Source organism: Pelodiscus sinensis, chromosome 5 (assembly GCF_052426305.1).
Source record: "Pelodiscus sinensis isolate ZL-2025 chromosome 5, ASM5242630v1, whole genome shotgun sequence".
In the NCBI taxonomy this organism is placed as follows: domain Eukaryota; kingdom Metazoa; phylum Chordata; order Testudines; family Trionychidae; genus Pelodiscus; species Pelodiscus sinensis.
In genome coordinates this window covers 43,060,526-43,083,743 of record NC_143056.1, presented here as the reverse complement: position 1 = coordinate 43,083,743, position 23,218 = coordinate 43,060,526, and the positions used below count along the sequence as shown (strand labels likewise).

At 41.3% G+C, this 23,218-nt stretch overlaps 2 protein-coding genes across 2 annotated transcripts in view; both read left to right on the top strand.

Moving 5' to 3' along the window:
* The window catches only part of GPATCH2L (G-patch domain containing 2 like), a 118,820-nt gene extending 106,341 nt beyond the window's left edge, over window positions 1-12,479 (top strand). Inside the window, exon 9 of the mRNA XM_089778421.1 lies at window positions 12,372-12,479. Within this exon, the coding sequence (XP_089634547.1) occupies window positions 12,372-12,398 (27 nt within the window). The 3' untranslated portion in view covers window positions 12,399-12,479. The remainder of the gene's footprint in view (window positions 1-12,371) is intronic.
* The window catches only part of ESRRB (estrogen related receptor beta), a 183,846-nt gene continuing 173,029 nt past the window's right edge, over window positions 12,402-23,218 (top strand). The window contains exon 1 of the mRNA XM_025181980.3: window positions 12,402-12,539. Coding sequence (XP_025037765.1) covers window positions 12,538-12,539 — 2 coding nt within the window. The 5' untranslated portion in view covers window positions 12,402-12,537. The remainder of the gene's footprint in view (window positions 12,540-23,218) is intronic.

Genomic DNA, 23,218 nt, shown 5'->3' with positions numbered 1-23,218 from the left:
CCTGAAGTTTTCTGGAGGAAAACTGAAAACTAGGCTTAGGATTGCAAAGTTTTAACTAGAGATGTGAAAGGTTAGTTGGCTAATCGGTAAGCATCACCCTTCATGCATGATGCTTACCAGTTCCGGTTAACCGGTGGGGGCTTCAGGAGCTCTTGTCTGTGACAGGCAGGGGATTGTTGTGGACAGGACCGGTCTGGAGCAGCTACTGCATGAGGTGGGGGGAACCATCTAGCCCGGGTGCGGTGGGCGGGGGGAGGGGCATTCCAGCCCAGCAGGGTAGGAGTCCCCCTGCCAGCCCCTCTTTAATCGGTTAAGCAATTAAATGGGATTTTACATCCTTAGTCTGTACTTGATTCTGTGCCTCTTCTGCCTATTTTAGGGCTGGTCTATTTACAATTTTTGTTCCAATTTTACTCTCTTGGTTTTAAAACAAATATAAATGGATTCATGCCGCAGTGTGGATGCAGTTATCCCTATATAAAAGTGCTTATACCAATGTAGCTTCTTTACAGGAATAATCTGTACCCATGTTATGCGTACTAGGCTGTTGAACTGCTAGAATTATTTCAAAATATAATGACACCGCTAGCTGAAATAATTACATAGAGAGGAAAACTGTGTGCAGTCCAGGCCTTAAAGTGTGAGGTTTTTTGCAGCAAGACCTATGTCTTCATACATGGAAGTATGTTGCCTAGCATAAATGGGCTCTGATCTTGAGCAGGGCTTCTGGGAATATGTCCATACTGTGATAAAAGATCCATGGTATGACTGTGGCTGGCCAAAGTCAACTGACTCGGGCTCCCAGGTGTCTGGCTGCAGGGCTATAAAATTACACTTTTGATGTTTGGGCTCTGGGTAGAATTTGGGCGCTGAGACTCCCCCTCCTCCCTCCACTGCAGGGTCTCATCTATGTTGCTATTTTCAGTTCTGCAACCTGAGATCCGTGAGCCCAATCAGCTGACTTGGGCTCTGAGCTTTTTATTAGACAAACATTTTGGGTGTTACCATGCAGTAACTATTATGTAATAATGGAAAGGAAATTACAGATGTAGCTATGGAGTCCTCCTAGTGCATCTATAATTAGTAGTCGTAATAATGTTAATCTACAAAGGACTTGTAAATGTTAACCAATTACTAGGAGATAAACATGTGTTGTGTCAAGACTATAGTGACACTTTTTTTTTTTCAATGGGGAAGTACCTTACATTTACTTTGCTCCTAATACTAAAAAATGGCTGAATGGATTTTGCTTGTAAGTTTTATTATATTGAACATTGTGATATTTTCCATCATTGTTTAAAATGGGAACCAATAAATTTACCCAATTGTAATGAAGAAATGTGTTGTTATCCCCAGAGCTTCACAATGTTTAAGTACAGTTTTATATAAAGTTTAAAAAAAAAAGCTAGATCCCATTATGGCTGGAAATAGATGCATCTTCTAGACATGACCAAATATGGACTCAGTTGTATTTCCAGCAGGAGAAAATTCCAGAGATCAGGGCTTGCTCCTTGGAAGGATTTGCCTTTAAGGCAAGAGATGTGAAGTATTGCTCAAAGATACCTCTGGTGTGGCAAACTGGTTTTGGATAACTTGGGCTTAGATCATTTAGGGCTTGTCTCCACTTACCAAGAGATCAATCTCTTAGGGTTTGATTTAGCAGGTCTAATAAGGACCTACTACATTGACCACTGATCGTGCCCCTATCAACTCAGGTACTCCACCAGGTCACAAGGAGTAAGGGAGTTTCTCTCATTGACCTCCCTCAGTGGGGACACTGTGGAAATTCAATCTTAGGTACGTTGACTCCAGCTATGCTATTCATGTAGCTGAAGTTACATATCTTACGTCTAATGTAATGTAGTACTGGCCTCAAATGCAAATGTCTTGCATTTTACCTGGAAATGGATTGGTAGCCTGTGAGATACTGTAAGAAACTTTTTTTTTTAAATAAACTAGTTTATTTTAAGAAAGAGACAGAAAAGTTTCCATGGATCTTATCTTTTGTAAGAACCTGTTCTGATCCAAAAAATTAAAATTTGACTGGGAAGCATCCCTCTAAATTAGGCTTTGCTCATGTACTTAGGAGTAGTTGCCCCCTTTGCAACACAGGCTCTCACAAAGCAAAGCTGCCAGAGTATTGTGGACTTAAGTGCATGTGCAGGCTGAAATGGAGCCTTTTAGGAGATGCCTGTGACACACTCACAGTTCTCTTCCTGACTGGTGTGGATTGCCCATGGTCTTCTCCTGGGTTTTCCCTCCCCCACTGTTTTTGTGAGTAATTCAATTTCACATTGTGACCTTTAGGGAAGAAATACGAATAGCATTATTCTTTATTAAATAGCTGTATGGAAAGAGCATTCTTTATGCCACTGAATCACACACACACACACACACACACACACACACACACACACACACACACACACACACACACACACACACACACACACACACACACACACACACACACACACACACACACACACACACACACACACACACACACACACACACACACACACACACACACACACACACACACACACACACCATATTTGCCCAGGGGAGACACTGGCTCTCTCGCTCTCTCTTTTTTTTTTTTTAATTTTCCCAGTTTTTTATGGTCCTGGTCTTACCTGTTAATCTATCCCACTTCACTTCCCCTCCTTGTGCTTCAGTTTCATCATCTTTAATAGAGAGATAATAAAATGGGCCTGCCTCACAAGGGTGAGGGAAATGTTATCATTAATTTTTGTGAAGAGCTTTGAAATCTTCATAGTGGAAGAGAGAGGTTGCTTTGTCTCTTAATTCTATTGATGTTTTATAAAAAGTGGTGTACAAGTTCCTCGGTGAGTGCATGGTCTTCAGTGTGCCAGGGGAGAGGCTATTCTAATTATCTGAGATCTTCAACCAATAGTCTTACTTCCTCTGTTGTGGGCAGTGCTAGCTGGAACATGTGCGTGCATGTGCACTGTGAGAATGACAGCGACACCCTGCTGGAGAAAGGGCTGTCAAAGAGCTGAACTTTACCTTCAATCAGCAGCAAGCCTATGGGCAGATGCAATGGGAGGGACTGGTTATTCCAGGCTGGGATGGATTCAACATTGGGAGGAGTGCTGGATAAAGTGACAAGGGACAGAGCAACACAGCTAAAAAGAAAGAATCTGTACCTGAAACAAGAATCCCGCAGAAAGTTTCCTAGGAGAGTGGCTTGATGAGACTTTGGGTAAATTCACTTTAGATTAGAGAACTTGGTGAGCAGTTCCTTTGCACTGTTACTGCTAGTATATCTATGGCCTTTTGAAAGGGGGATGACGGTGACAAAGCTGTTCATAGGTTGTGATTCTACCACATTAGTGTTTCAGTTGTATGGAAATGTTAGTCCAAGTTCAGCTGTAGCTGCTGTCACCTACTAGCCAGGGATTGGTACAGAGCCCTAGTGGCTTCCCTTCAGTGCCCTCAAACATCGGGATCTTTGGAATTAGGATTGACTTCAGCCCATCTGAGAGCTTACTATTTATTTCTTCAACTGTACACCAAACATATTTTTTGACAGCCTTTAGTGCTACGGTGTCTGTGATACCTATAGCACTTTATCTCTTCTTGCATTTAAGAACTTTCAAACAAGGTAAGGGTGATAAAAGGCAACTAGAAGCCAGACAATGGCTTGGACAGCACATGCAGGTTCATGATGGTCTATGTATGCATTAGGCATCATGTGCTTTTCCCATTATTTTGTTTAGAATTAGCTCTCTTCTGGGTATCCAGGTGCATACCTGACATGATAGAAAAAGGAAGTGCTCATCTGTCAGACAGCAACAGCAGTGCGGACTCCCCCTGGGAATTTCCTGTACACTCCCACATAGCAAATGCACAATGATCTGGTTTAAGCAAGGGTTTTGTTTAATGTGGATGAAATGCTCTAGCACCTAAAAGGTTTCATGTCTTTGGGGGCCAGGCTGCATTAACAGGGAATGTTGCAGATCTGGAGTGAAGTGCATTGGTAGAGCTGTTTGAGGGAGTCCGAGGCTGATTGAGATGAACTGGCAAAGCTGGTGTGTGTGTGTGTGTGTGTGTGTGTGTGTGTGTGTGTGTGTGTGTGTGTGTGCGCGCGCACGGTGGGGTAGATGGGGACTGGAATAACAGAAGGTGTTGTGAAGAAGGATTGAGACATACAAGCAGAATTTTTAGAGTGATGAAAATCTCTTGACCCACAACAGAAATGCAGCTCTCTTTGGGGTGGTGCATAGCAGTTGTTTAACAGTGCACTGTAACACTACACAAATGTATGGAAAAGGAACTACTGTATAGATCTGAGGGTACGTCTACACAGCAGAGTTATGTTGAAGTAACAAAATGCATGTCTGCGTAGCAAGCCATTATTTTGAAATAATGTCGAGCTGGAGGACTTCTTACTCCGACTCCTGTAACCCTCATTTCACGAGGAGTAAGGGAAGTTGAAGGAAGAGTGTTAGACAGCACCAAACACAGAATTTAGCTATTTTGACTTCAGCTATGGCGTTGATGTAGTTGAAGATGCGTATCTTAATTCAACTTTTGACCTGTATCGTAGACATGCCCTGAAAATGCAAGGTGGAATTTTGGGAAGGTAGAATTTAATGTCCCGAGATGAAACTTGGTATGAGGGCCAGATTCTTTATTTTATTTTTTTTTTAACTTAATGGCTGGCTTTGTCTCATCCATGGTCCAGCAGCTCCAGCTGCACAGTTCCTCTGACTCCATGCTAATACCATAGTTCACTGCTGCTTTGGAGGGAAGAGTAGCCCTAATTGAGTCATTAACGCTGCTGCTTGTTTTTGGTTGGCTTGAGGAAGTCTGGATGTGAGTGTTGTTTTTGCCATCTTGCTGGCCCTCAAGAACAGAAACATGCTCACTGTATGACGTATAGGATTCCCCTTTTCTTTAATGAAATGCACTGAGAGTTACACTTAGGATACGTCTATACAGCAAGACAAAAGTTAAATTAAGATACGCAAACTTCAGCTACATCAGTTGCGTAGCTGAAGTTGAAATAGCTTAATTTGGCTTTTGATGCTGTCTACACAGGAGGAGGTTGAAGGAAAAACACTCCTCCTTCAACTTCCCTTATTCCTCGTGAAATGAGGGTTACCATGAGTCAGAGTAAGAAGTCCTCCAGCTTGCCATTATCTCGAAATAATGGCTTTCTGTATAGATGAGCATTTTCTTATTTCTAAATAATGTCAATTATTCCACTACAGCGGCTTTGTAGAGGTATCCTTAGTTTTGATTAGGAGAGTGCAGCTTTAGCTCTGGATCAGGGACCTAGGAAAGAGCTGTGCCTTGGTGTAAGGAATGGATGTTGGGAGATCAGACGAGATTAGACAAGGCAAGAAATTATTGGCACTACTTTAGAGATTAGCTTTGTGTTCTGTGGCGTCCACAAAAGACTTGTTTAGATTCTTTCTTTTTTTGAAACCCAGGCAGTTCATCCTGGTGACTTATCTTCTTTCATGGATTTACCTGATCAGGGAGTTTGTTGTTTATGTGAATAAGGGCTGTGGAACCGGGCTCTCCTCAAGCAGACCTCAGAAAGCAAGCAACTAATTTGAAGTCTCATTTATCTGTTGATTTTCTAGCTTTTGGAGCGAGGGGACGGGACTCCTCCTGGAACAGTTAATTCTTTTGTTTGTTAGCAATGGCGTTAGGAAGCTTAATTATAATTCCTCTGGCGGACTGAACTAAAATTTCAGATCAAAGGGTCTTCATGCTTTTTGGAAGTTTGGATCTGGAGTCAAATATAATGGTTGGGCCCATGCATGAGTATGCTGTTGGTTTTTGTTCTGATAGAGGTGCTTTAAGGAAGTCTGTTCTCAAATAAACAAACTTGGGTAAGGGTACCAGCATAGACTGTTCAGCTCCTCCTTATTTCCTTTGGCACTAGAACTGGCTTAAATCTCTATCTTCCTTACCCTTTTCAGAGTTAGTATGGATATAATTATAATAGGTGTTTGCTATAAAACTAGCCATGATCTCTCTTCCTTCCACCAAGGTTATCGAGAACATCAAACAGTATCTCTTGTCTAAAATGACCTTACATGAATCTCAAACATACCAGCAGGCTATGAAGTGCGTGGTTAATGCTCTGTCTGCACAGGTGTGTACATGTTTGTTATTTTATAGCACCAACAACACGTGTGGTAGGTGCTTCACAGACATACATGGGGATGCTATATATGTTTAAAACACGTGAGGCAGCTGCCTTTCCCCAGGAGCAAATCTAGGGAGTTCACATTTAAAACAATATTTTAAACTTACTAACTTTTGTAGGCAGAGGCAGTGCTGCAGAATTAAGTATTTAGGTGGAATATTTAAAAGTACTGTAATATATGACAGTCCTGCTGCCAATAGATAGAAACTTAGACATCTTTTTTCCTCTACACATTCAAAAATACTGACTTCTCTGAATATGCTCCACTTAATATCTAACATGGTGACTTCACTGTACTGGGTCACTAGTGTAATATTGGTGAACTCAACAGTAAATAAACTGATAAGAGTATGATCATGCATAACAAATACTATTAATTAAATTCAACAGCAAAACTGCAGTTGGATTGCCACACTTAAAGATATTTGAGAATTAACAAAATATATTCAGACTAACACCCAAAATCATGTTGCTATTGGAACCTCTCTGCATTTCTCTCACACTTAGTGATGTTAACTAGGCAGCCTTGACATAGTTTATTTAAAAAAATTAATTTTCTTCATGTTCATATTAATGCTAATATGTAAATGCCCAATTTGAAGGCTCTGAAGTTCCCACCTCTCTAACCCTAATAGGATGATGGCCTACCTATGCTTCAGGTTTTGGCTGGTGAGAGTTCTCTTGTAGATTCTGTTAAAATGGCAACTGAATATTCCTAATAGGAAACTTTAAAAAACAAACAAACTTTTTGCTGTATCCTACAATTAAAAAAAAAAAAAAAGATCGTGATAGACCTTAAAACTATGGAATCACATTTTTATTGATTTTTGTAGTTGTTGTGCATCCTTATTTTCTCTATATTAAGACAGGAAGGGTTACATTGGGCTTTGCTAAAATCATACCAGATGTGCTCAGCACACATAAGTAATTTTTTGGTGTTTATTTTTTTCCTCTCTCACTTTCAGTCCAAAGGAAGACCCCAGCTGTCTGTCTAAGCCATTTTTCAGGTTTCATATATATTACTGTAGTTGTCTAAAGTATGATTACTTTTCATTTTTAACATTGGAGGAAAAGTGTAGTATGTTTCTTCCATAATTTATAAATGGCTGAAATGATATTGATCAATTGACACTTACCCTTTTACATCCCCTATTCCTCTCCAACACTTAAACTTTTACCACCTGAAGCTCCTCACTCTTGAGCAGAAGTCAAGCACTGGAAGTTTCATATACATTAGTCATTTAAGAGCTTGTGAAGCAGAGGTTTATAGTGGAAACTACTTTCAATTAGGGTGACTAGATAGCAAGCAGAAAAGACTGGGATGTGGGGTAATAGGCAGTGCTATCGTGCCCATTGGATAGTTTGGGACAGTCAACCCAGACTCCACACTTTGGGTGCCTCTGTGGGGCCCAGGGTGGCTTAGGGAATTAGCAGGGGTGGGAGGGGCCTGGCACAAGCAACAAGGATAGGCCCCAATGCTGCACTTACCAGTGCTGGCAGCCGGAAGCAGAGCAACTCAGCAGCTCTGCTCCCTTGCCTTTAGCAGCATCACGTGGGTGAGTGGGTGGAACCGCTCCCTGCACTCATCAGCAGTGGGAAGTGGAGTAATGTGGCTGGGAGCTGATGGGCGGGGGAGGAGCAGGCTGGGTCTGGGTCACTTCTCACCTTTGCCAGTGAGTGTGGGGGGAGGGGGCTGACTTGCTAGTCTCTAGGGCCGCGTTGCTTGGGGGAGGAGGCAGCTTGGGAAAAGGGGTGGAGTGGGGGTTGACCAGGGGTGGGGCAGGGCAGGGTCTTCAGGGACAGGGATAGAGTGGGATGGGCAATGGTGCAGCAGGGACAGGAAGAAGTGGGTCAGGTCAGGGTCTGAGGCAAATGAGGGAGGCGATGTTGTCCTGGGTCCCTCCCCTCAGGGACGGCCCTGGTAATAGACACCAATATAAGACAAAGCCACGGTTATCAGGACTGCCCCTGTAAAATCAGGACATCTGGTCACCTTACTTTTGACTTTAACTACAGTAGGTACTAATGACAGGCCCCTTTAAATAACAAATACAACAGCAAATAACTAGTGAGAGCGACTGCTCCGCTACAGACCCAGTTTTCCAGATTGCAGTCCACTAGGCTGGGCGTTTCAGGGAAAATATATTAACCCTTTATTTGCTCTACAAGTAACTGATTTTTAAGGAGGTGATTTTTTTGCAATTCTTTGACCTACTTTCTGCAGTGTGTTGTGGTGTAAGATTTCCTCTGTTGTAGGGTTTATCTGCCTGTGTGTCCATCCCTCTCTGAGACTGCCTGACACAAATCATTTACTGCTGAAATGAAGAAGTGCTTCCACATAGGAGTTGACTGAGTCAAGGCCATGAGAGTTCTGTGTAAAGCAGCGGTTCCCAACCTTTTCCTGATGGGGACCCATTTTGACAATTCAGGAAGACTTGGTGACCCAGGGCAATTCAAAAATGGGGAAGATAGGGGGCAGGTCCACCTGGGGAGATGCTTGGTGACCCTTTTGAAATGTAATGGCGACCCATATTTGGGTCCCGACCATAGGCTGGGAAACCCTGGTGTAAAGGGTCAGTGTCAAGTTAAGGAGTCTTTTTAGGGCCTCTGACTTCTCTTTCTCCCAAAGGAAATGAAGATTTAGAGAATTCAGGGCTTGGTATATGGCTGTATCACTGTGTTGCTAAGAGAGTGGGGACAAATCTCTTGGTAACTCTGTGGTTTCCCTGCCCTGATGTAACATGGGGATGATAATACTGTTCTGCTTTACCTGGGGCTTACTTGAGTAATGCTTAAAGGGTTTGGATATAGCTGATAATGGAAGGGCAAGGAATGAATTGATTCCATTGATATTTATTTGGTTCAGAATGTACACAACTATACATACATTAAGCTCAAACTTTTAAAAAGTGGCCACTGGATTTGGGTGCCTTAGTGTTCAGAAGCCTCTTTAATACACTTGGCCTGATTTTTCAAAAGTATTCAACACTGAAAATTCTAGTTGAAATCTGTAGTAGGGTGGCTTGTTCCTTTTAGGATAAGCTTGAGGTCACTTAGCCTTGTTCAGTTAGTCCTGCCTTGTTACACCTGTGCAGGGTTGCAGTACTCGGAAGTGGGGGATTGGCAGGGATAGCAGACGAAGACACCCTATCCTGCAGTGGGCAAGGAGCCTCAGTGGAGACATGATTCAATTAGAGACTGTAGCCTGTCTAAAACAGGGAAAGTGTGTGCCAACCCTGCGGCCGGGGGAATAAAAGCCATACAATTGGTCAGTGGTGGTACTGTTTACTGCTGGGATTAGGCTGCAAAGAAGAAGGCTAACAGCTGAGTGCAGCTGGGCTAAAGATTCAGTTGTTTTGCTATTTTCTGCTGGTGTTCAAGCAAAGGACTCTGCAGCCTGGAAGGGGTACTGTTAGATTGATTGGCAGGAGGCCAGGTCACTCCTATGATCAGAGTGGGCCAGGGAAAACTGGGGAAACTGAGGCAGATCCGTCAAAATACAGTAACAGTTCCGTTATCTGGCATGTTGGGAGAATAGGGGTGCTGGATACTCTTATTCTAGTTAACTGAGAGTTCTACTTCATCAATGGAATACCAATTTTAGGTGTATACAAGTGAAGTTTTTCATATAACAAGTTATCTTATAACACTGCATGTCACTATGGGCAGCACATGCCGTATACCCAGGTCACTAAAAATGCTTAACACTAAAACTATATTGAATATAACTAAATCTTTCTTTGAATGATCTTCAGGATCTTGCTGTGCCTCAGGGTCATCATTATCAACATCACTTCCCATTGTAAATGTAGAAGATATAGGAAATTGGCCTGAATCTGTAATGACCCCCTAGACACACTTGGAAGCTGCTTTTTTGAATAAATCTCTGATTTCAGCTTACTTGGCTTCTGCCTCTTTTTTTTTTATAAAACTAGAAAAGAGAAAATGGAATTGTATAACATGATGGGCAGGCTACTAGTCCCAGTTACTAGACTGAAGTTTTATGTTGGGGGATATCAGAAATGCTGGTTAATTGAGCCTTCTGGTTAATTGAGTTAACAGGCTAACAGAGCTTTTACTACAACAAGCACTTCCACCCATGACAGGATGGATTGGGGCAAGCCCCTCTGTTACTGTCAGTGAGAGCTAAGTACTCAACTTCTCTCAACATTTGACTCGTGTGTCTCCCTTTAGGCACCCAAAATTAGAGCACACTGATTTTTATTGAGACGAACACCATGTTCAGATCAATATTTACCTGAAGGAGAACAAATCTGAAATAAAAAATTCAAAAGGTCAAATTCAGCTGAAAGTCCTGGGTACATCTCCATTGAGATCAATGGCACTGTTCTATGGCTGAAGCTGGCACACTTTATTGTAGGATGATGATGATGATGATAATGCTAAGTCTAGCACTTCTCATCTGTAGATATTAGAGGTTAAGTATCATTATCTCTGCCTTACAGATGGCAAAACTGAACCACAGAGGTCAACTAGCTCAAAATCACATAAGGTAATAGCACAGCTAGGAATAGAACCCAGGAGTCCTGGGCCCAGACCTCTGCTTTGTCCACTGGAACATGCTGCAAAAATTAGAATATTAGGGAAATTACATCATATAATTCTTATTTCGTGAAGCAAAATGAAGGCTAAATCCTGTCCTCTTTACTCAGGGAAAAAAGCTCATTGCCTCCAAAGAACATATTACCTGTGTTGGGACTGAAGGATTTGGCCTTAAAATAGGGAAACTGCTTTCAGTTGTTTACATGAATACCTGATGTAATCTGGAACTTGGGCCATGCAGGTGGGTGTCTCCTAGGCTTATTGTGGGGAAATCTCCCCCCACTGCGTTAGCACTAGTGCCATTCTATGAAAATAGTAGCTATAGTGTAGGTTAGATGCTAGTTTTTGAACATCATGTTGCCTAACCCTGCTCAGAGGAAATCTACATGACATGAGTGGTAAAAAATATAAGTTCTGGTACTTTGTTTGCATCATCAGAGCAGAATAGCTCCTAGTTATCATACTGCAAGAGACCTCAAAATGTCTAATGCAGAAAAGGTCATTTCCCACTCCCCCCAACTTTTCATTCTGCACACTGTATCCCCAATACTCAGCTGCAGGTGCCACTCATTGGGCTATCCCTTTGAGTTCAGTTATGCAGAGCTACATATGCCCTATAGAGGTCACTGTTGATGCTGAGCATCTGGAGTTAGGGGTAATAGCCACTTCCTACAGATGTTTGAGACTTCAACTGATCTGCTGTTGAGACTGATTTGAGAGCTAGTAGAAAATATCATAGAAGTGTCAGCAGAAAAGCCCTGTTAAGTCTTATCTAGACCATCCGTACACTTACCTATGGGGGCTAAGGCATTATTCCTCACTACAATCCATCTCCAAGGGCTTTATCCAGTCATGATATATGTCCCAAAGAACGGGGCTTTCTTTGAAAACAATTCCATAGCTACAGATATCATCAATGGGAGGGTTCTTCCCAAATATTCAAGGACCTTGATCAAATCCCAAATCTCTATGCAAATCCGCGGAAGTTTACTAACTTGTTACTCTGAGCTAACCTTAGCCAACAGGGAATTCCTTGGTTGAGGGGCTCCTTTAAAAGTAGGAATTTTGTCAGTGCTTTGCTGTGTTACCTGTCAGGGAGTATCCTGATCTAATGGGTTTTGGAGAACAGTAACTTTATTCTCAATCCCCAAACTCTTTGGAGTCCCAGAAGAAGTTTGCTAACCTTGCAGTTACTAACCAAGGCATAAGCCCCAGTTTATTCTGTAGCAACTTCATGGGAAGAGTTTGGAATAAAACACAGCTCAGAACTGTACTCTGACCCCATGAGTCCCTACCTCACAGTTTTTTCCTACTATAAAGTGTAAAAGAATCAAATCTCTACTTTTCTTTTTCTACTTCTTCTTGTGCAGTGAATTTTGTTCGCTTGCTTTACATGCCTAAGTTGCTGTAATGCTGTGATGGGGAAGTAACTGCTGTGTCCAGCATTGACAGGGAGGACTCCTCCCTAGGTGCAGTGCAGAGACGAAAGCCCAGATTTTGCTGCTTTGCTTAAGACCTGTGGTGTGGGGTGTGTGTGTGGTGATTTTTTTTTTTTTTTTTTTTTTTTTTGTCAGCTGCCTGTTATATCAATCACAGAGCTGGGATCTATTTATAGGTTGGGACTCGGAGTACTGTGTCCTAGTCACAAAGAGAGGCAGAGACGCAGAGGGGACTGCTGGCTGGTACAAGCACAACCAAAAGATATTTAATCAGCAATTAGAAACACCTGAGGGCAAGGGAAATTCTGCTCCAGCCCTGAGCTTCATCTTTCAACCTGCAGCATGTAAGTACCCAACTTCTACCTTTTATTGTATTTTGGATCCAAATGTCTCCTGGTACTAATCCTTTTATCTCAGCTTAAAATTGTGGCAGCATCTCAGTGTGGTTAGCATACATTTTTTTTTCTATTTTCATACTATCAAAGGAAGGTCAGAGTGACCCACAAGCAGGCAAGATGATTTTGGAACTTCATGTAAATCAGTTTCACTGTTTGGGTATTAGGTTTTTTTGTTCTTAAAACAAACAAATGAAAGTTTGAGCAGAATGGGATTGTTTTGGGAATGTATATAGTCAGCTTTGCTGATGTTCTGAAAAGGCCACTATATAATGTAACTCCACTTAAGGGCTTATCAAGGACAGGTGATCTCTCCCCAATGCCAGTATAAAAATCACATACCTGGAAACTTCAGCAACCAATTACTAAAAGAACCAAACAATCATTTTCCCAACCACTCCCCAAAACCTCCAGCTTTGGCTCACACCTTCTCTGGCGCACACACATGAAAATGATTTTTTGTTTTGTTTTACCAAATGCGTGTGGCATCAAACAGCTGATGTTTGTCTAGTTTTAAAGGTCCCTAAGCAACTTTATCGTCACTGCAGAGGCTTTAGAAATTGAGGGGTACAGCACTTGGAGAAGAGGCATAGTGATAATCAAAGGAGGAACTCATTGTGTCTGATAAGGATGTGTTTGCTTAAGGCATCTAAAATTCAATATAAGTCATACAGTGGTGTTTTGTTAAAGGAAGAAAAAGCTCTACTTAGAAAGGGTTAAAAGTGAATCAGCAAGTATTTATTCATTTTGTAAACACACTTTTTTTTTTTTTTGTTTAAAAAACTGAAATAATTAAAGTTTGTCTTGTTTCTTATATTGGGCTCAAAGGTTTGACATTTTTGACTGTTTAGTTTTAATAATTTTTTGAAGGATAGAACAATCTTTACAAATATGTGCCTGCTTTCTGAAATTTTTGTGTATATATAATTTCTCAAAGTCAAGATTGCAATTTTTTTCCCCATGTATGTTGCATTTTTTTGGTTATATACATTGTTTCTAGAAGTACATTCTGGAAACTTTTTTATGGCGGGTATTTTAACACTTTGAAAGCAACTAAAAAAACCACAAAATTGTTCGGCTTTAAACAATTTGGACTGAGTGAACATCTAATGAAAATATTAACTGAACAATGGGAGAGCTGCCTTTTGAGTCTTGTATTAAATATTAAGAAAAAAAGAATTGTTGTGGGATTGACTGAGAGAAGGTGACAAACAGTCCAGATCTCGTCTTATAATACTATTTAATGTTTCTTTATGCATTTTTTTTATTCAATGCAAATTTTATCATTCCTGAACTGTTTGACTTATAAGTGTATTTTTGTATTCTTTTTGAACTTATTCCAAATTGTTACTTGCCAGTTTGGTTTTTTTTTAACCATCCATGTAATGACTAAAGCTAACAAACTGAAATTGTAGCTAGAGAGGTACATACAGCTAGCGGGATAACACCGATAAACATGTTGATTTTTCCATAGGTTAGTCATGTTTAAAAGAATAATTACAACTCAAAGCTTCCTCCAAAAAAAGCAAATCAAATAGAATTCTCAGCATGACAATGCTCACTATAGAAAGCTTGGTTCAGACTGGTAAGATCTTTTTCACTTGCGGTTGCACTTTAAATTATGTTTGTATTGTTTGTTTGATGCTACTACATTTATTTCCTGTTATAATTGATTTACTCAAATGAGAGAGCAGGTTATTCCAAAATGTATTGAAAGAAATCCGAATAGTTGATTATTCGTTAGTTAAAAAAAGAAGCTACTGTACAGCTAGTTTTAAATTCTCTTAAAAAATTAAAGCTACCTCTTTCTCTATCATGCACACAGCAAAAATCCAACATGCCTACGTTCAGACATGACTGCAGATATATATGATTAAATACTTCTGCAGAGCTCCCAATGTTCCTGAGCAAGTATTCCCAATAAACCTTCTTTTTTAAGGATTTTTGGAATATTTCTTGCCTGTTTCCATGAAACTGCTGGATTTTACCCCCTTTTGACTACAGTGGATCTTTTCTTGTGCAATATGCAGATGCTTTGTGTTGTTTTTGCATTTGGAAAAATTATCAAGCGCCTGCTGCAGTATATAGGTTTGTAGATCAATAGATTATGGGACATATTCCTTTCTCTTTTATCTTTATGCATGGTTAGATAAATGATTGGAAAAAACTTTGATGCATTGTGTGGAAGAATGCAGCCTGTTTTTATTTAGTTTCTGCATCACTAACTATTAATGTTTTGGGACTAAACACTCATTAAACTAATCTCCTCCAAACTGATTTCTTAAATGTAATTTGTCATGGGCTATTTGTGATTTTTGAGGAATGAAAAATCTTGCTCATTCCATCTTTTCTGTTCATTTTGACTGCAGAGTAACTGACACATACATTCTCGTTCTTGAAGTTGTTGTTTTGTTGTGTATAATGCTTCCTGGGAATTTTGAATAAAACCTCTGCCAAATTAGCTGTCCGGTGTCAGAAATGCAGCATACCCAGGTGTATATATACCTGTAAATCTCTGAGAATAAGGAATAAACGCTTGGGGGAAAACACTATCCTTAGTAAAACAATTTAATGCTGTTAGGGTCCTTCCAAATAACACCATGACCAAAAGTCAGCAGCCACTTAATAAATATTATGTAACTGTCTTTCTCTTTCTCTCTCTCTTACTCTCTCCTTTTATCTCTTCACCTGTACATCTGTTCATCTATTTCTATCCCTCTATTTTTACATTTCATTATGCTCGTGCTTGCTCGCTCTCTCTCTCTCTTTTCCTGAAAACACATTTCTATCTGGCACAGAAAATAAACTCAGATTGCGGGTAGTTATGTTAATCTAATTCAATCCTCTGTGGGTTAGGAGTGAAATTCTAATAGTGGAGCTGTTGAGGGCTTTTTTGTTAATGGCTTGGGGATTACATTGAGTTAAAGGCTCATTTCCTAATCAAACAGAGAGGGAGAGAGTGACTCCGAATATTTATGAGTCTCCCAGCGCGAGTTAAACATTGAACTCCAAAGCAGGATTTCAGTGCCACAGAAAGAGTTAAAACCCCTTAGGGCTGCTATGGAAAAAAATGAAATCAGTTAAGCCATCAGCATTTTCAACTGCTATACAACTTCAATTCTGTAAGAAAAAATAATCATCTCACAAAGCTAAAATGGAAACTGTAGCGAGCTGTTTAAAACAAAGTCAAGTGATGCTTCAGAACAGCTCTCCTGTAGGTAGACACGGAATGCATGCAAAGGCCTACTAGAAACTCCAAATAAATTCTCCTCTCACGTATAGTTGGGTGGGTGCCAGGTGTCTATGAGAAGGGGAAGAGCTACCCTTTTATCAGTTTCTAGAAGATTCAATTTAGTTTCGGTGAGGAGTTAAGAACAAACGCTTAGATAGTACCTCCTTCTACTGAAGTCAATGGGTGTTCTGATTGACATCACCAGGACACACCATGCTCAGTGTCTGGGTGTTGGAAAATAGTACAGAAAGGCACTGACTTAGGTTGGGTATGAAAAGCAAACCCGCAAAGACTGAAGAACAAGAAATGAGCTGGTGCTTTGGGAGTTGCTCTCTGCTCCGCCTAGAAGGGTCTTTTAGACATAGGTGTACTTCCTGACTCTGAGTACCAAATAACTTCCCCACCCACTGCCTCAGTTTTCCTAGCTGTAAAATAGGGATAATGGCACTGATCCATAATCTGAGATAGGTGGATAAAAAAACCTATTTGTATAAATGTTCATCCTATGACAAGGAGATACATATTAAGCTGCGTTCATCCCTGGTGTAATTCTGACATCCAAGTGGTAAAGGTTGACAAAGATGAAGCCTTGCCAGTATTTAACATAAGGCACAATAAATCCTGAAATTAATTCATCTAAATGCTGCACTGATACATGTATTGTGGTGTGTGTGTGTGTGTGTGTGTGTGTGTGTGTGTGTGTGTGTGTGTGTATATGTATATATATATATATATATATATATATATATATAAAAATAAAAAAATCTGTGTGTTGGCATCCAGGGCAGATCTATTATAAAGTATTCACTTCACAATTTTGAGGGTGGTTTCTATGGCCAACCTGCACTAGGTAGTCTTCAGTTTTCTTCTGTTCTCCCTATAATTGGTCCCTTGTTTCTTGGCTGGTGCAAGAAGACTGTCCCCTCATGTTTCAATGTATTTTAATCCCTGCTTGGCAGTTTCTATAATTGCAGGGGTTTACCTTGGTGTCCTTTAGCCAAAATTGTCCCTCCATTGCCCCCTCCACTACTGTGCAGCACACTTTGGATGGATTTCTGTCCTCCACCCCAGAGGGGGCTGCATTTCAGTAGAGCTGTGCATGTGTACATTTTCTAAAGAATTTAGGTATATTTATCGCCTTTCATCCTTAAGTGCTTCACAAAATAGTGCACAGTTCCACTGAAACCTTTACAGAACATTCAGTAGCTTTGTTCATGGTACAGATTAAGAGAAATTATTGGGACTTTTTTTTTTATTCCCCTACCTGTAAATCCAAGTACTGTATTGCCATGAATTCAACTGTACAGGATTAAGTGGGAGCCCGTAACTGAAAGATGCCACAATTTAACAGTCTGAAATCAAGATGTAGCAGAAGCACTGAGTGTCCCATTTGGATTTTCTCCTTTTAATGGGAATACAACTCCTGTTTAGTTAAACATCCTTCTCTGGATGCAGAACAGAAGATGTCTAACCAGGAGCTGAACCTCATATGTATCAGAGGGATGCTTTAATTGGCTCCTTATTTTCATTCATTTGGGGAGTCACTGCCATTTCCCTTCTCCCCCTCCACTTGACCAGCAACGTAAGTTACAGCACCAGTGTTTAACTGAGAAGTCATGTGATGCTCACAAAACCAGGAGAGTGATGTTCATTGCAAGAAAAGCTTCATTGCCAGCATTAGGGCCTGGACAGATTACCTGGCCCAGCAAGCCAGCCTCCCCTTTTTGCTTGTCAGTAATCCTCATTTCCTCATCAAACTCCCAGTTGTCTCCTTCTCCATATATGAATCCATATGACTCTTGAACTCCTTTATACTCTAGTAGCATTCCCTTGTAATTTTTATGTTGCAATGTTACCCCTTTTTAGAGTAGATTCATATCCAAGTTTCCTTCTGGTTTTTCCCTTGTGGGAGTGTGCAGTGTCCTTCACAAGGACCTCCCTGAGTTTTAATCACTCCTCTAATACTGTTTCCCTGTTCAGTCTGAGAGTCCTTTCACTTCTGTGACTTAATTTGCCCATTTTTAAAATGGGGTTAATGCTCTCCTGCCTCTCAAGCAAGCTATAAGGATGAACAAGGGCTTCGGGGGTGTAAAACTCTATAGAAATGCACCGCATTGTCCTTATATTCTGGCTATTACAGAATTCTTTCAAAAAACCAGAGAGTGCTTTAATCTAAAATAAATTAGTTTTTGATTTTGTTGTGCCAGCTGCTTGGTATATATTTTTAAAAAATCAGTGCAGTTTTCCTATATATAATGTCTCTGTGTTTTGCTGATCTTATAGTGTTGCCAGTTCTTCAGTGTTATTAATGTTATGAAATGATTTTCTTAAAGCCTCAGCTCCTGGAGTCAAGTGATTATGGGAAAATCTGATATATATAAAAAAGGTTGCTAGCACTCGTTTCACAGAAAAGCTTGAAAACATTCTCACTTTTTACATCCGGCTCAGGGGTCTATTGCCCCAGGGACTGCACAAAGATGGCGTTGAGGGCCTTGTATCTCCTCTTAAAATCAGAATATAACCAGAGGGTACAATAAACAAAGTGAAGGAACAAGAGAAGTGGATGAGGGGGATAGTAACAAGAAGACAACATAATGTAAAATTACCTAGTTATTTTATTTTAGTTCCTGCTTTTTCTGCTAAACAAAGTGCTTTGCATGTTCTCTGTCTCCTTGTCCTTTCCTGTTCTAACCTTGTTTTCCTAGACTACACTGCTGTGTTTCCCCTTACTAACATCTCTGGTGAGAGTAGTACATTGGCCACCACTTTGTATCCTAATAGCTGAATTACATGCATGTGGGATGTGCTGTTACACTGAGTTGCAACACATTCATCCTAGGGAAAAGCCATATCTCTTACTGTTATAGTATTAAAGCAATGTACCTATATCAGTGAAAACTCTTAGTATAGATGTGCTGTGCCTGTATAAGCGGCAACAGGGCCCTAGAATGTGAATGGGGTGATTAAGCAGAGTGTACTTGTGCTTGCTCTCTATTTTTCTTCCACATTAGTGTGGGTTGAATCTATATTGACTTTTTTGTGAAGGTATTTGTAGGGCACATGTATCCTAGGGCCCCTGTAGTTAGTTGCATGTTAGCCACTTCCTATTAGAAATGGCTCAGAAGCATGAAAGTGATAGGTTACAACTTTCTCTGCTGTCTATACACAAGTGCATGTTACGTGGCAACCATGTAATCCACAGGCTTGATTCAGTGGAAAAAGTCCCACTTCCACATTGCCTAGGCCCATAGCAGGTTTGAAATTGAGGATCCAGTCACCTGATAGGTTTTCATTGTGTGGTCAAGGTATATCGCTTTGCTGAATCGCTCTTCAGTAGAGGAATGTTGAATTACTTGTGAACTACAGTGTCAGCCAAGTGAACTCCTATCCCTGGCAGGATCTTTCTTCCGTGTAGCTTCAGCATTAGTGTCTGTTGTATGTTTCCTGCATGCAGGTGAGGCAGGGTGATGTGACTTTTTGAATGACACCTATTTCAGTGGTGAAGCATAAAGTTCATTTTTAGCTGCTGTAGCTCACCCCCAGGGGTCCTTTTCATACGGAGAGGAAGTGGGACTGAGGGAGGACAGATGAGCACAAGAGGTTCCACCCTTAAGAAGGGGAACTACAATAGGAGAGAATTTGAAGGCCACGAACATTCACAGAATCAGTGTTTACAGGAAGCAGCCCCCCTCCCCCTTTAACATTTAGTGACTGTATGTGTCTGTGCTGAAGATAGTTGCTCAGGGTCGTGTGGTTTCCTCTTCCCCAATGTAGCTGGCTGCCTTATTGCTATTAGCCTGTGTGAACTCAGAAGCTGAGCACCTGCTCTTTTGCTTCTTACTGTACGTCTCCTGTAAAACAGAAGAGTCTTGGGGCAACTGAAAAAAATTGTCTTCACAGCCAAGGATTCTGCTGTGTGGTATGAAGGTTCTACTTCTCTACTCCTTTTGGGGGGCTGGAGAACGGTGGGGAAGGGATGGTTGTTCTATTCCCTCTTGGGGAATGGAAAAGACTGGGGGTGCATCTGTTGGCTTTGAGTAGCAGCCATGGTAGAGAGAGCTAGGAGACATCTTTGTGTATGTGAAGGTTGCTTTCCTCTCTCTTCATGACTTCTGGGGCAGGGCAGTCAGAGTTGTGAGTTTCACACTGTGCCCATCCCCTGCAAGTGACACTCGACCTTGCTGAGGGTTCTGCATGGATTAAGCACTGGAAAGCTGGTTCACTGGTGTGTAGCAACTTTCAAGTGTTCCTGGGAGGGCCATCACAGATCATCTGCTCTGCATAGTAGGGTGTGGGGAGTTTTTCCCAAATAGTCTGTAAAGAGCTCAGTCAGTGCATGAGCTTGTGCTATTGGTGCACATACTTAGCAAGGGATGAGAGCAGCAAACTGTTAGGGATGATTGCAGCCCTCCTTCTCCACCTGTTGGGATGAGGATGATAAGCATGCCACTTCTCACTTTCAGGGAAACCATGGGAGCTCCATTGTGTCTTCCTTCTGTGGTTTTTGTAGATAGGGCTAGAGACTTCCCCCCAGTTGATGTTGCACATTTCTGCTTAGGAGTTGATGCTGCTTTCCCAAGGGTTGCTTCCTGCATTGCTGTAGGGTAGACTTGGCTGATAGCAGCATAGTTTCTTTAGGAGGAGCTGGGTTGGGCTGGAGTTGCCCCAGGTGAGAGAAGCAGGGTGAACAAAAAATGATTTAAAAAAATCAGAATTTTTATTTTAATCCAACGTGTTATTTTTTTAATCAATACATTATTAAATTTCTCATTTAATAATAACAGGTATGATTAAAACTTATCAGAAACATGCTAAACCTGCACTTACCGTCTCATAAAAATGAAGTAATGGCCCTAGTCTGTCCAATCTAACAGCCAGCTCTTACTTCTTGAAAGTTATGGGCTTTAATTTCTGATTCTCAGCAGACTAACGTGCAAAAACAGACATGGGCTTGATATGATTGTATTTTGTTCTGTGCTTATGTCGTGATGAACCTGGACCAGGCATGGCAGAGTTAGTTAAGACATTGTCTAAAGATAGAGACAACATAAAGCAGGGGTGGGCAAAAGAGCCTCTGCAAGCTGGATCCGGCCTGCTAAGTGGGGAGCGCTAAGCTTCCTCCTGCCTTGCCGGGAGCACACAGTGCTTTGAAGTGCCACGCGCTCCTTGCAGAGTGGGAGGAGACGTCATGTGCTCCCATGCCCTGATTGGCCTGGGGGCGGGAGGAGTATGCAAAGTTTCCTCCCTCCTGCCCTGCGAGGAGTGTGCGGCTCTTGAGTGCCCTGTGGTCGCGCAGGGCCAGAGCAGGGTGAAGGAAGCTTCGCGCAGCTCCCCTGCCCCCAGACCCTGATTGCCCTGGGGGTGGGGGAGCTCCTGAAGCCTCCTCCCACCTTGCAAGGAGTGCATGGCACTTTGAAGTTCCACGTGCTCCTTGCAGAGTGAGGTAGGACGGGGGAGGCTTTGTGCGCTTTCTCCCGCCCGCAGGCCAATCAGGCCCTGGGGGTGGGGGAGCTGCGTGAAGTTTATTTCGCCCTGCCCCAGCCCTTTGAGGAGCCCGCTGCAGTTCAAAGTGCCATGCACTCCTTGCAGGGCAGGAGGAGGCTTCGTATGCTCCCCCACCCCCAGGCCCTGATTGGCCTGAGGGTGGGAGAGTGTGCAAAGCCTCTTCCTGCCCTGCCAGGGGCATGGGTGCCTAGTGGAAAGGGGGGTTAAGGGGCTCCCCCACCCCCAGACCAATTATGGTCTGGGGGTGGGGAAGCCCAGAAGCATCCTGGTCCTGCCCCTTCTGGTTTAGGACCAGAATTTTTGAAGTGGCCCCCAGCCAAAAATTATTGCCCACCCCTGATAGAAAGGAACAGTGGAGTGCACTAGAAAGAAAGAGAAGACATTATTCAGCGCACCCACAGCTTCCTATATTCCCCTACACTTTTACCACAGAAACTGGCCTAGCTTCTAGGCATTAGAGAGATCCTATTGGGGAATATTTTGAAGAAGTTAATTTCCTGGGTAAAAAGAGGGGGAAATGTGTAAACCGTGCAAGAAGATTCAGGGCCTAATTGCAAAAATAAAACATCATAAGGAAAACTGCTTATTTGGAAACAACGACCAAATCCGTGGCAACTTAGACTAACAAATATATTAGATCATAAGCTTTTGTAGGTAAAACGCATTTCATGGGAGAAAATGATGTAACTGTTTGAAAATCAATGTGGATCAACTTTGGAAATCATTTTTCAAGGCTCTCTCTATGCCTTTTAGTACTAGTGTGATTTAACAAGTAAATTTCCAAGCTGTTTTCTGTGTTGGATGTATCTAGAAAAAAATTAGCTTAGCTAATCCTTATGGCTTGTTTAATTAGTTAACTAGGCTTAGAATCTATCATCCAAGTACACAGTACAGAAAACTGCAGTAAGCTAAATCTAGAGTTGCCAATTGCCACTGTGTCATTTTCTTATCTTACATTACATAATACATACCTCTGAATGGTGATGCCATAAGACTATTCCCTTTTTTACTTTGGTATAATTCAGGTTTCCCAAAGGAACCACATCTTATATTGTTTTCAATGGGGCTTATTCTAAAATTAAGTGCCCCTTAAGCACAGTCTTAGCTTTTTTCGTAACTTGGAATCAGATCTGCAACAAAAATGACAGTGAGAGTGGAGAAAATGAGAGCTAGTTGTACAGTGTCCTTAAAACGTCAACATTTAGTGTTCTGAGGACTTGTCTGTTAGTTAATAAAATCTGAAGTAAAAAAAAAAGGAGTTTAAGGACAGCCATCAGCTAGAAACTCAGGAGACTGCTTCAATGCAAATGTGAAACATTTATGTAATATTTAAGATTCAGTTTAATAAAATATAAGTGTGATTCTGTTTGCACATATGATTTAGTTCTTACCCTTCTTAATGTACTACTGCTGCATCTGCAGCTTGACATGGGTAATGAGTATTATGTACTGTTTCCTAAATTAATAACTTGATTTTTATCTAAAAATGACACGAAGTATAATCTCTTAGATGTTGTAAAATGCTGTACTTAGCTGTAAATTAACATTTTAGTGGGCAGATTTGCACCATTGTTTGAAGAATATCAGTAGGAAACTTGATTTTAAATCAATTATTTTTAAATCACCTTGATTTAAATTAATCCACTCTGGGGAGAAGGGCAAGATGAGGGCTACTTAAACTTCAAGGCTTTTCTATTTGGGTTCTGGAGCTCCAGTCTCCAGTTCTGTTCTGGACCTTGACTATTGAGACAAGCCACAAATCCAGATTCCCTCACACTGCTATAAGCACTTAGGCCCATTTTAAAGTCTGGCCTTATTAGAAGTGCATGTTTAAAACACATTAGTATCTCCACTTGTGCATACCTATGCAATTGGAAGCATGAATGCTCCA